General features: G+C 50.1%; 2 protein-coding genes across 3 annotated transcripts; both read left to right on the top strand.

Annotated features, from left to right (window-relative positions):
• Nucleotides 1–231: 231 nt before the first annotated feature.
• LOC129392943 (chorionic somatomammotropin hormone-like 1) lies at nt 232–1,882 on the top strand. 2 transcript variants are annotated; one of them, XM_055102142.2, is made up of 5 exons: nt 232–303; nt 566–745; nt 955–1,070; nt 1,164–1,328; nt 1,582–1,882. In XM_055102142.2, exons 1-5 carry the CDS (start codon nt 294–296, stop codon nt 1,777–1,779), a joined length of 669 nt encoding a protein of 222 aa, XP_054958117.2. In that variant the 5' UTR covers nt 232–293; the 3' UTR covers nt 1,780–1,882. The 2 variants fall into 2 exon arrangements, with proteins under 2 accessions (XP_054958117.2, XP_063454698.1); XM_063598628.1 differs by lacking the exon at nt 566–745 and having other exon boundaries at nt 294–303; nt 1,582–1,779.
• An 8,892-nt stretch (nt 1,883–10,774) lies between these two features.
• Nucleotides 10,775–12,289, top strand: LOC100973020 (chorionic somatomammotropin hormone 1). The gene is made up of 5 exons (XM_063598618.1): nt 10,775–10,784; nt 11,019–11,209; nt 11,434–11,553; nt 11,647–11,811; nt 12,065–12,289. Exons 1-5 carry the CDS (start codon nt 10,775–10,777, stop codon nt 12,260–12,262), a joined length of 684 nt encoding a protein of 227 aa, XP_063454688.1. The 3' UTR covers nt 12,263–12,289.
• The last annotated feature ends 266 nt before the right edge of the window (nt 12,290–12,555 follow it).

Here is a 12,555-nt window from a genome sequence, read left to right as displayed (position 1 = left end):
GTATCTCTGGCTGACACTCTGTGCACAACCCTCACAACGCTGGTGACGGTGGGAAGGGAAAGACGACAAGCCAGGGGGCATGATCCCAGCATGTGTGGGAGGAGCTTCTAAATTATCCATCAGCACAAGCCCGTCAGTGGCCCCATGCATAAATGTACACAGAAACAGGTGGGGGCAACAGCGAGAGAGAAGGGACCAGGGTATAAAAAGGGCCCACAAGAGACCAGCTCCAGGATCCCCAGGCCCAACTCCCCGAACCACTCAGGGTCCTGTGGACAGCTCACCTAGCGGCAATGGCTGCAGGTAAGCGCCCCTAAAATCCCTTTGGGCACAATGTGTCCTGAGGGGAGAGGCGGCGCCCTGCAGATGGGACGGGGGCACTAACCTCAGGTTTGGGGCTTCTGAATGTGAATATCACCATCTAAGGCCAGATATTTGGCAAATCTCTGAATGTTCCTGGTCCCTGGAGGGATGGAGAGAGAGAAAAAGAAAACAGCTCCTGGAAAAGGGAGAGTGCTGGCCTCTTGCTCTGCGGCTCCCTTCTTGCCCTCCAGTTTCGCCTCAGGCTCCCGGACATCCCTGCTCCTGGCTTTTGCCCTGCTCTGCCTGCCCTGGCTTCAAGAGGCTGGTGCCGTCCAAACCGTTCCCTTATCCAGGCTTTTTAAAGAGGCTATGCTCCAAGCCCATCGCGCACACCAGCTGGCCATTGACACCTTCCAGGAGTTTGTAAGCTCTTGGGGAATGGGTGCGGGTCAGGGGTGGCAAGAAGGGGTGACTTTCTCCCACTGGGGAAGTAATGGGAGGAGACTAAGGAGCTCAGGGTTGTTTTCTGAAGCGAAAATGCAGGCAGACAAGCATAGGCTGAGCCAGGTTCCCAGAAAAGTAACAATGGGAGCTGGTCTCCAGCATAGAAAGCAGCGGTCCTTCTTGGTGGGGGATCCTTCCCCTAGGAAGAAGCCTATATCCCAAAGGAACAGAAGTATTCATTCCTGCATGACTCCCAGACCTCCTTCTGCTTCTCAGACTCTATTCCGACACCCTCCAACAGGGAGGAAATGCAGCAGAAATCTGTGAGTGGATGCCGTCTCCCCTAGGCGGGGATGGGGGAGACCTGTGGTCAGAGCTCCCGGGCAGCACAGCCACTGCCGGTCCTTCCCCTGCAGAACTTAGAGCTGCTCCACATCTCCCTGCTGCTCATCGAGTCGTGGCTAGAGCCCATGAGGTTCCTCAGGAGTATCCTCACCAACAACCGGGTGAATGACACCTCAGACAGCGATGACTATCACCTCCTAAAGGACCTAGAGGAAGGCATCCAAACGCTGATGGGGGTGAGGGTGGCACCAGGGGTCCCCAATCCTGGAACCCCACTGGCTTCGAGGGCTGGTGGAGAGAAACACTGCTGCCCTCTTTTCAGCAGTCAGGCACTGACCCAAGAGAACTCACCTTATTCTTCATTTCCCCTGGTGAATCCTCCAGGCCTTTCTCTACACCCTGAAGGGGAGGGAGGAAAATGGATAAATGAGAGAGGGAGGTAACAGTGCCCAAGCCCTTGGTCTCTCCTTCTCTTCCTTCACTTTGCAGAGGCTGGAAGATGGCAGCTGCCGGACTGGGCAGACCCTCAAGCAGACCTACAGCAAGTTTGACACAAACTCGCACAACCATGACGCACTGCTCAAGAACTACGGGCTGCTCCACTGCTTCAGGAAGGACATGGACAAGGTCGAGACATTCCTGCGCATGGTGCAGTGCCGCTCTGTAGAGGGTAGCTGTGGCTTCTAGAGGCCCACGTGGCATCCTGTGACCCCTCCCCAGTGCCTCTCCTGGCCCCGGAAGGTGCCACTCCAGTGCCCACCAGCCTTGTCCTAATAAAATTAAGTTGTATCATTTTGTCTGACTAGGTGTCCTTCTATAATATTATGGGGTGGAAGGTGGTGGTATGGAGCAAAGGGTAGGTGGGAAGATGACCTGGAGGGCCTTCAGGGTCTATTGGGAACTAGGCCGCTGAAATATAAGAGGTTTGGCTGTTCCTGGGCCAGAAAAAGGCTGACACATCACTGCTGTCTATTACTCACTAAGGCCATTCCACCAGCTCAGTGGTCCCAGCTTGCTGGTCATAGCTCATTGGTCATCCCAGAGATGACTTGAAGGCATTTCTTCCTCCCCCACCATCACCAGCAACACCAAACCTAGCCCCCCAGGAGTGGGAAGAAATGAAAACAAGATGGGCTATTAAGTGCAGAGGCAAAAACTCCCCAACAGGTGAGGAAACAATGGCATAGAATTACTTGTGTTCAGAAGAATTTTAAGATGAATATTCCTTAAGCCCAACTACTCTAGGGAAATGAGAACAATGCAAAAATGAGTTTGAGACATATGGAACCAGAGCATTTGGAATCTGAATTAGGGCAAGGGAAGTGGAAGAGAGATTTTATTTGCGGTTGCAAATGCAGTGCCAACAGGTGCCAGGTAGATAACAACGTAAGCAATGAGGGCTGGATGGGAGGGGATAAATCCCAGATGACACTCGCTTCCCTTCAGGGGATGCAACACAGAGGGGTGGGAACCAGCACAATCTGCAGAACTCAAGCCCCTGCTGAGGTGGGACCCACCCAGCCTGTCACCATCAGGACTGCAGGGACAGGGCTTCCAGACCTTCTGATCCTTTGAGACAGCCAGGACATCCAGACTTTTACATGAAATCTAACATTTAAACACTGGCAACACATATTGAAAACATTTTAAGGGCAAAAATTAACCCAAACACACATGGTCTCCAAGCTGTCTGTGAGCAATTTTGTTCTAAGAGATGTTGATTGGGGTAACTTGGTGTAAGGGAAAGAATCAGAAAGATTTGGGCTGTACATAATTTACTGCTCCTGAATAAATTACTTAACCAAGCTGAGATAATAATATATTGCTTTACAAGGATTATGTGAGGATAAATGCAATGGTATTTTTGACATATTATAGTACTCAAGAAATTCTAGCTATTTCTGCATTGAATTTTTGGATGTTTTGTGTTTTCTGATTGAGTGTCTAAATACCAGTAGTGAAATTATATTGTTTTCCTAATGACAATTGGGAAATAATAAACATCTTAGATGTTTATTATTTCCAAATAAGCACTAAAGAGCGGTGGTTAGTTAAGAGTTTACTCTCCCAAGCACCTTGGCTAAGTGACTGGTGACCTATAAATCGATGCTAAGATGCTCACAGGAACTCTAGTATCCAAAAATGATTTCATGAAGTCAGGAATTGTTTTGCAATGCGAATAATCAACCCCCCAATTAATCTTCTTTAGAAGCTCTGATTCTTAAATGCTATAATGAATTTTCTTGATAATGAGACCCACTTGTATTCATTTTTGGCTATTTTACCATTAATAACTCAGTCCTTGGGAAGTGGTTGAAAGTTGAACTAATCAGAAGTCTGGAGCTGCTGCATTTCTCAGCTCAGAAGACATTTCTTCCTCTTACATCATTGTTCTACTATCGGGCTTTAAAATTATGGCATTTTGGAGTTAGAAGGGCCTCATAAGTCAGTCTAGTTTCTTCTACTTTGGGAATCTTATCCTACGGCGTGCATTACAGTCAGTATTCCAACTACAAGTGTGTAGCGCTAGAACCAAGGGAATCCCTTTCACAAGGCTCTTCATTCTAATAAACCACTCTCATTGCAGAAAACTATTTCTTGCACAAAGCTGGAATCAATATTCCTGCAACGTCCTTCATTTGGCCTTAAAATTATTTAGAAATCTCAGTCTTTAGAAGTCGATGGAATGAGCACAATTATAATTATCTCTCAGCTTGCGTGTTTTAAAAGGAAATGTGAGCCATCTTAATAAGTATTTGTTGAATGCACGTGACAGAGGAATGACAATGTCCAGCGCCTACTTGGGTGCCTAAGAGGGTTCTAAAGTGGGGTGGTGATGACATATAACTGAACTGCAGGGGAAGCCACACTCCAGAGACTGTCCACCCAGCTCCCCTCGGGTATAGGAGAATCCACTCAACCACTGCTGGTTGAGAATTAGAAAGATACTACCTGACTTTGCACATTTTAGAATATGAAAAGACCTTAAATACCATCTGCTTTAAACTCTTTGATTTACCCACTGTTAGTCTACCTTTCAGCTCATCAACTTGGTGTGGACAGCAATTTCCGCTGCAAATTTGAGATGCCTAGGGTGTTTTCTAAACGATGTATACATGAGCCCTCACTCCCTGAGATTCTGATATAATTAGCCTGGAATGTGGTCCAGGCAAGAGTAGTTTGAAAACTTTCCCAGGTGATTCTAACATGTAAACAAGGTTGAGAACCACTGTGTTAGGGACCACAAAGATGAGACCCATGTGTTCACAGCTGTTGTATTGGTAGAATAGGGAAAAAGGAGAAAAAGGAGATGAGAGGCCTGGGCCAGCTGTGGTGCCACCTGCTCCTAATTCCAACCGGTCATCTAAAAAGTGTTTATCATGAGCCAGTCACAAAAAGACAAATACTCTCTGATTCCAGTCAGATGAGGTACTCAGAGCATTCAAATTCATAGAGACAAAAAGTAGGATGGTGGCCGCCAGTGGCTGTGGGGATGGATGGAATAGGGAGCTATTTAATGAGCACAGGGTTTCAGCTGTGCAAGATGAAAAGGGTTCTGGAGATGGATGGTGGTGAGGGTTGCATGACGATGTCAATGTACTTGACGTGACCGAACTGTACACGTAAAATGGTTAAGATGGTAACATTTATATCTTCTCACAACTAAAAATTGTTAATAGTTTCTTTTTGTTTTTGTTTTTGTTTTTGAGACAGAGGCTGGAGTGCAGTGGTGAGATCTTGGCTCACTGCAACCTCCATCTCCTCCCGGGTTCAAGTGATTCTCATGCCTCAGCCTCCTGAGTAGCTGGGATTATAAGTGTGCACCACCACACAGGGCAGATGTTTGTATTTTTGGTAAAGACAGGGTTTCGCCATGTTGGCCAGACTGGTCTCAAACTCCTGGCCTCAGGTGATCCACCCTCCTTGGCCTCCCAAAGTGATAGGATTATAGGCAGGAGCCACCAGGCCTGGCCCTTAATGGTATTTTCTAATGAAAACTCTTCCTGAAGATAAGATTAGCAAGACTCCCACAGGGAAGAGTTCAGCAGGCAGAGCTCCAGTCATCCTTGACCTCTGGTATAATGTTTTACTGACTCTGTCATTTTTTTTGAATTTACCCTAACCTACAATGACCAATTCTGAATTTCTTCCATGAGCATTGTCAAAATACACATGGTGGGTTTTGTCCCTTTATACAAAGTTGAGAGCAGAACTGACCCCTTCCCTTTTCTTCTGAATTACAGGGTCTGGGCTTCTAGGCCAAGACAAGCTGACACTTTGCCTGGCTGCTTCTTTAATTCAGAAGGCCCTGAAGTGCTGAGGCACACAATGAGCACTGCTGGGATTAGGGTCACCAACTCGTCCTGGTTTGCAGGAGACTTTCTCAATGTCAACACTGGAAGTCCCACGTTCCTTCCAGGGATCCCTCAGCTGAATGAACACTCAGCTAACAGGACTGGTCACCCTATTAGTAGTCCTAAATCTTAGGGCACCAAACTGGGGGGAAAGTAGGGGAAGGAGCAAGAAAAAGACTAGAAAAATAGGAAAGCTGTGCTCGGTGTATATGACCTTTGATGGCCCTCATGGTTACCATGGATTTCTGATTCTTGCTTTGAGTTTACTGTGATTATAATGATGTGCTTAATTACCACTAGAATTATCAGTGTAATAATAAAAAACAACTAATGTGAACACATATCTCCAGCACCATGATACTTTATTACAAGTATTGTGTCATTTCTTTCTAACTATAATTCTCTAAGGTAAATACTATTATTAATCCTATGGTAAGAAGTCCCACTAACGATGTAACTTATGCTTTCTCAGGTCTAGAAAGAAAGACACCAGAATGTCACCCTGACCATCCTTGAGAGGATAAACGGCCAGGCACGATGGCTCACGCCAGTTATCTCCGCGCTTTGGAGGGCTGAGGCGGGAGGAGGCCACAAGTTCGAGACAAGCCTGGCCAACATGGTGGCACCCCGCCTCTTACTAAAAATACAAAAATTAGCGAGGTGTGGTGCTGCACACCTGTATTCCCAGCTACTGAGGCACGAGAATCGCTTGAGCCTGGGAGGCAGAGTTGCAATGAGCCCATCATGCCACTGCACTCCAGCTGGGTGGCTGAGCAAGATTCTCTCTCAAAAATAATAAGAAAGAGGATAAACTTTTGGAGTATTAAAGGCCACTCTTCCTCTGGAGATAATCAAGGTAGCTGCAATTTAAGCATGAGCTGGTTGCTTTAATGTTCAGAAAGAATATGATCAAAATCATTTAGGGGTGGGGCCTCCTCCTATAGACAATGAGGCAGCTACCCTTAGAAGCTCTATTATACTGGAAAAGAGATATGAGACCCTTCCTGCTTTCAGAATCAATGAAGCTGGGTGTGGTGACTCACGCCTGTACTCCCAGCATTTTGAGAGGCCAAGCTAGGCAGATCACCTGAGGTCAGGAGTTTGAGACCAGCCTGGCCAACATGATGAAATCCTGTCTCTACTAATAACACAAAAATTAGCCGGGTGTGGTGGCGCACACCTGGAATCCCAGCTACTCCAGAGGCTGAGGCAGGAAAATTGCTTGAAGCTGGGAAGCAGAAGTTGCAGTGAGCTGAGGTCGTGCCACTGCACTCCGGCCTGGGAGACAGAGCGAGACTGCGTCTCCAAAAAAAAAAGAATCAATGAGAAGGGGCTGCCTGCCTGACCACTGGTTGTGTGGATCCTTCGGGAAGGACAGCGAACAGAGGTTCCAAGTCTACAAGGGAAACAGCCCAGCCTACTCTGAAGAGCTTTGCGGGACGGCTCATCCAAACTACTGAGCTCTAAGAACTGGAACCCTGGAAACCCCAGCAAGAGGACACCCGCTGCTGGACCAGGCCCCGAAGAAGCAGATCATCCTCCCTCAGAGATCCACAGCAGCTGGGAACCCGGATCTGCAGACCCGCTTGGTTTGAGGGTACTGTGTGGGACCATCTGTCCACACTGACACTCTGTGGCAGTGAGAAGCAAAGGCAGCAGCCGGCTAAGCCTCCAGGCTCTCCCTGCTGGAACTAGAAAGTCCAAGTGGCCCCCTTCTTCCCTCCCTTGTTGGTTTTGTTTGTTTGCTTTTGTTCTTGTTTTCTTCAAGATGGGGTCTCGCTCTATTGCCCAGGCTGGAGTGCAATGGCATGATCTGGGCTCACTCCAACTTCTGCCTCCCAGGGTCAAGCGATTCTCCTGCCTCAGCCACCCCAGTAGCTGGGATTACAGGTGCACACCACCATGCCTGGCTCATTTTTCCCTTCCTTTTTAGATTCGCTGTGCTTCAAGGCACTGAGGACATGAGGCAGGGTTTGCAGATACAGGATAACTACAGCCTTGATGTGGCTGATCCTGACACCGAAATGTCTGTGGATCCCTTCATGGGGCAGCTCTATACTCCCTTCATATCCCTGAGGTCATATCCCTGAAGTCATATCTATATCCCTTCACGGGGCGGGAAGATCTAGACTAGAGAAAACGATCACCGACTTCTACCCACACCTGTGGGCCTCAGTTCTTCCCTCTGGTCCATGGTTGCCATGGTATCCCCTTATAAAGGTGTTTCCCCAGGGGTTCCTAGAGTCCTCTGAGTCACCATAATTCTGGGGTCAACAGAAGTGGAGAGGTGAGAGGAGACACTCCCCTGCCCCGGCTGGTCCCACGTGTTCCTGGCAGTAACCTATCTGGGGAGCCTCGCCACCCCTGTGCCCACCTGCGGAGTTATGCAGTGGTCCCCAACTAGGGCCCCTGCCACCCTCATTCCTAAAGGAGGCTGGAGACTTCTTCCATGGCCGAAAATCCACATCTAAGTCCCCAGCACTGGCTAAAAGCCCCTGTCATGAGGGCTCCCTGTCCCAGCTGACATTGGAGGAAGGATGGTGGGGGAGGCAGAAAGCTACATGGAGCTCAGGGACCCTCTTCCATTCCCACCTGGCTCCTCCTCTTTGCTGGTGCTGGAAGGAGCAGGGGAAAGTGGTGACTCCACCCTCCCTTGGCCACATATTTCTCAGAGCTGGTATCATCAATGACACCCCTCTTGGATCCTCCTACAGGCCTGCCTGGAGAACAGCTCACAGCACAGTGCCCTCCCAGCAGATGATGAGTCTGGGATGTTGGTCCGGTAATGCTTCTGGAATGACAGCAAAAAAAGGAGCTCTGTCTTCTGCTCTGAAAGTGGGGAGATGGCAGGGCCCCAGCATTCACATCCCAGGACACAGGGGTGTGGGTTTTCGATGTTGGTTGCCAACACCATAGCCAACCACTTCTAGAAGCATTTGCTTGTTTGCTTGCTTGTGTTTCTACAGAGTCAAGTGCTACATGCTCTTAAACTCAGGGGGGAAGATTTCAGTGCCAGAGATGGTGTTCTTTCCTGCTGTCATCTCTGGGGGCATCTGATGCTTGTGACCTCCAGATGATATTGAAATAGCCCCAACCCTGGGCACCAGGAGACAGGAGGCTCAGTCCTGGCCTTCTCTGCCTTCACCTTGTCCTGCTATGAGGTTTCCACAAGGCACCCCATGCCAGTGGGCCATTCTCACCTGGGAATTGAGAAAGAACAATCTGCCCCTTATGGAAAGACAAAATGAGGCAAAGGGCCCCTGGTGTTGGGGGCAGGATCCCTGCACTCAGAGGGATATAGAAGCTGAAATAACTGGGTTGGGAGCGGTAGCTCATGCCAGTAATCTCAGTACTTTGGGAGGCCAGGGAGGATGGATCCCCTAAAGTCAAGAGCTCGAGACCAGCCTGGCCAACATAGTGAAACCCCATCTCTACTAAAAAAGTACAAAACTTAGCCCGGCATAGTGGCAGGTGACTGTAATCCCAGCTACTAAGGAGGATGAGGCGGGAGAATCACTTGAACCCAGGAGGTGGAGGTTGCTGTGAGGCAAGATCACGCCACTGCACTCCAACCTGGGCGACACAATGAGACTGCATCTCAAAAAAAAGAAAGAAAGAGAGAGAGAGAGACAGGAAAGAAAGAAAGAAAGAAAGAAAAAAGAAAGAAAGAAAGAAAGAGAAAGGAAGGAAGGAAGGAAGGGAAGGAAGGAAGGAAGGAAAGAAGGAAGGAAGGAAGGAAAGAAAGAAAGAAAGAAAAAGAAAAGAAAGAAACTAAAATAACTAAATAACTGAGTAACACCACACTACCTGTTCTGGAGAAAGGACTTTTTTCTTGTTGTTGTGGTTGTTGAAATGGAGTCACACTCTGTCGCCCAGGCTGGAGTGCCGTGGCCCAATCTTGGCTCACAGCAACCTCTGCGTCCTGGGTTCAAGTGATTCTACCACCTCACCCTCCGGAGTAACTGGGATTACAGGCTTGCGCCACCACACACAGCTACTTTTGTATTTTTAGAGAGTTGGTGTTTTGCCATGTTGGCTAGTCTGGCCTTGAAATCCTGACCTCAACTGATCCACCCACCTCAGCCTCCCAAAGTGCAGGGATTATAGGCATGAGCCACCGTGCCCGGCCTGGAGAAAGGACTTTAAATGACGCAATGTGGGAAGAGCAAGGTTGTGGAGATCTGCTGCCCTGGCTGAGGTAACTCATGCAATCAGTCTCTCTGAGCCTCAGTCTCCTGATATGTGAAATGGGATGATAATCATACCTCCTACACAAGACAAGTTGCAGGTCAGACGTGAGAATGCACAGGTAGGCCCTTCGCAACTGGATAAGCTCTACACAGGTCTGCAAAGGAGGAGGAGAAAAAAGAGGACGGGCTTCCATGGATGGATAGGGCATTTTTCGGCGTGATGTATTCTGAGTTCCAAAGCTGGGGAAGAGATTCAAATCTTCAAGAGCTCTTCCAACTTTGAGATTCTCTGATGGTTTCAGGGCTATGGGAGGAAGCGCTTGTGGTCCGTGTCTGTTCCCGGGATTTCGGTTTCTTGGTTTGTATCTCTGCTGCAGGTCCAGGGAGCTGGGGCAATACCTTGAGTCTGGGTTCCTGTTGCCCAGGGACCTGGGGGAGCACCCCCACCGCCCTCAACCCCCGCCTCCGCCCCAAGGCTCAGGGAAAGGGGAGAGCAAAGTATGGGGTTGGTTCCCTCTAGTGGTCAGTGTTAGCACTGCATCCAGCTGACTCAGGCTGGCCCAGGAGGAGTCAGCAAAAGTGGAATTCAGGACTGAATCGTGCTCACAACCCCCACAATCTATTGGCTGTGCTTGGCCCCTTTTCCCAACACACACATTCTGTCTGGTGGGTGGAGGTTAAACATGCGGGGAGGAGGAAAGGAATAGGATAGAGAGTGGAATGGGGTCGGTAGGGGTCTCAAGGACTGGCTATCCTGACATCCTTCTCCGCGTTCAGGTTGGCCACCATGGCCTGCTGCCAGGGGGCACCCACCTGCCCCTTAAAGAGAGGACAAGTTGGGTGGTATCTCTGGCTGACACTCTGTGCACAACCCTCACAACGCTGGTGACGGTGGGAAGGGAAAGATGACAAGTCAGGGGGCATGATCCCAGCATGTGTGGGAGGAGCTTCTAAATTATCCATTAGCACAAGCCCGTCAGTGGCCCCATGCATAAATGTACACAGAAACAGGTGGGGTCAAGCAGGGAGAGAGAACTGGCCAGGGTATAAAAAGGGCCCACAAGAGACCAGCTCCAGCATCCCAAGGCCTAACTCCCGGAGCCACTCAGTGTTCTGTGGACAGCTCACCTAGCGGCAATGGCTGCAGGTAAGCGCCCCTAAAATCCCTTTGGGCACAACGTGTCCTGAGGGGAGAGGCGGCGCCCTGTAGATGGGACGGGGGCACTAACCCTCAGGTTTGGGGCTTCTGAATGTGAATATCGCCATCTAAGGCCAGATATTTGGCCAATCTCTGAATGTTCCTCGTCCCTGGAGGGATGGAGAGGGAGACAAAAACAAACAGCTCCTGGAGCAGGGAGAGCGCTGGCCTCTTGCTCTGTAGCTCCCTTCCTGCCATCCGGTTTCTCCCCAGGCTCCCGGACGTCCCTGCTCCTGGCTTTTGCCCTGCTCTGCCTGCCCTGGCGTCAAGAGGCTGGTGCCGTCCAAACCGTTCCGTTATCCAGGCTTTTTGACCACGCTATGCTCCAAGCTCATCGCGCGCACCAGCTGGCCATTGACACCTACCAGGAGTTTGTAAGCCCTTGGGGAATGGGTGCGGGTCAGGGGTGGCAAGAAGGGGTGACTTTCCCCCACTGGGGAAGTAATGGGAGGAGACTAAGGAGCTCAGGGTTGTTTTCTGAAGCGAAAATGCAGGCAGATGAGCATAGGCTGAGCCAGATTCCCAGAAAAGTAACAATGGGAGCTGGTTTCCAGCATAGAAAGCAGCGGTCCTTCTTGGTGGGGGGTTCTTCTCCTAGGAAGAAGCCTATATCCCAAAGGACCAGAAGTATTCATTCCTGCATGACTCCCAGACCTCCTTCTGCTTCTCAGACTCTATTCCGACACCCTCCAACATGGAGGAAACGCAGCAGAAATCCGTGAGTGGATGCCGTCTCCCCTAGGCGGGGATGGGGGAGACCTGTGGTCAGAGCCCCCGGGCAGCACAGCCACTGCCGGTCCTTCCCCTGCAGAATCTAGAGCTGCTCCGCATCTCCCTGCTGCTCATCGAGTCGTGGCTGGAGCCCGTGCGGTTCCTCAGGAGTATGTTTGCCAACAACCTGGTGTATGACACCTCAGACAGCGATGACTATCACCTCCTAAAGGACCTAGAGGAAGGCATTCAAATGCTGATGGGGGTGAGGGTGGCACCGGGGTTCCCCGATCCTGGAACCCCACTGGCTTCGAGGGCTGGGGGAGAGAAACACTGCTGCCCTCTTTGTAGCAGTAAGGCGCCTACCCAAGAGAACTCACTTTATTCTTCATTTCCCCTGGTGAATCCTCTAGGCCTTTCTCTACACCCTGAAAGGGAGGGAGGAAAATGGATAAATGAGAGAGGGAGGGAACAGTGCCCAAGCGCTTGGCCTCTCCTTCTCTTCCTTCACTTTGCAGAGGCTGGAAGACGGCAGCCGCCGGACTGGGCAGATCCTCAAGCAGACCTACAGCAAGTTTGACACAAACTCGCACAACCATGACGCACTGCTCAAGAACTACGGGCTGCTCCACTGCTTCAGGAAGGACATGGACAAGGTCGAGACATTCCTGCGCATGGTGCAGTGCCGCTCTGTGGAGGGCAGCTGTGGCTTCTAGGTGCCCGCGTGGCATCCTGTGACCCCTCCCCAGTGCCTCTCCTGGCCCTGAAGGTGCCACTCCAGTGCCCACCAGCCTTGTCCTAATAAAATTAAGTTGTATCATTTTGTCTGACTAGGTGTCATTCTATAATATTATGGGGTGGAAGGTGGTGGTATGGAGCAAGGGGTAGGTGGGAAGACGACCTGGAGGGCCTTCAGGGTCTATTGGGAACTAGGCCACTGAAATATAAGAGGTTTGGCTGTTCCTGGGCCAGAAAAAGGCTGACACACCACTGCTGTCTATTACTCACT

Source organism: Pan paniscus, chromosome 19, assembly GCF_029289425.2.
Source record: "Pan paniscus chromosome 19, NHGRI_mPanPan1-v2.0_pri, whole genome shotgun sequence".
Classification (NCBI taxonomy): domain Eukaryota; kingdom Metazoa; phylum Chordata; class Mammalia; order Primates; family Hominidae; genus Pan; species Pan paniscus.
The sequence above is the reverse complement of the archived record's forward strand: the minus strand, read 5'-3'. Positions and strand labels throughout refer to the sequence as shown.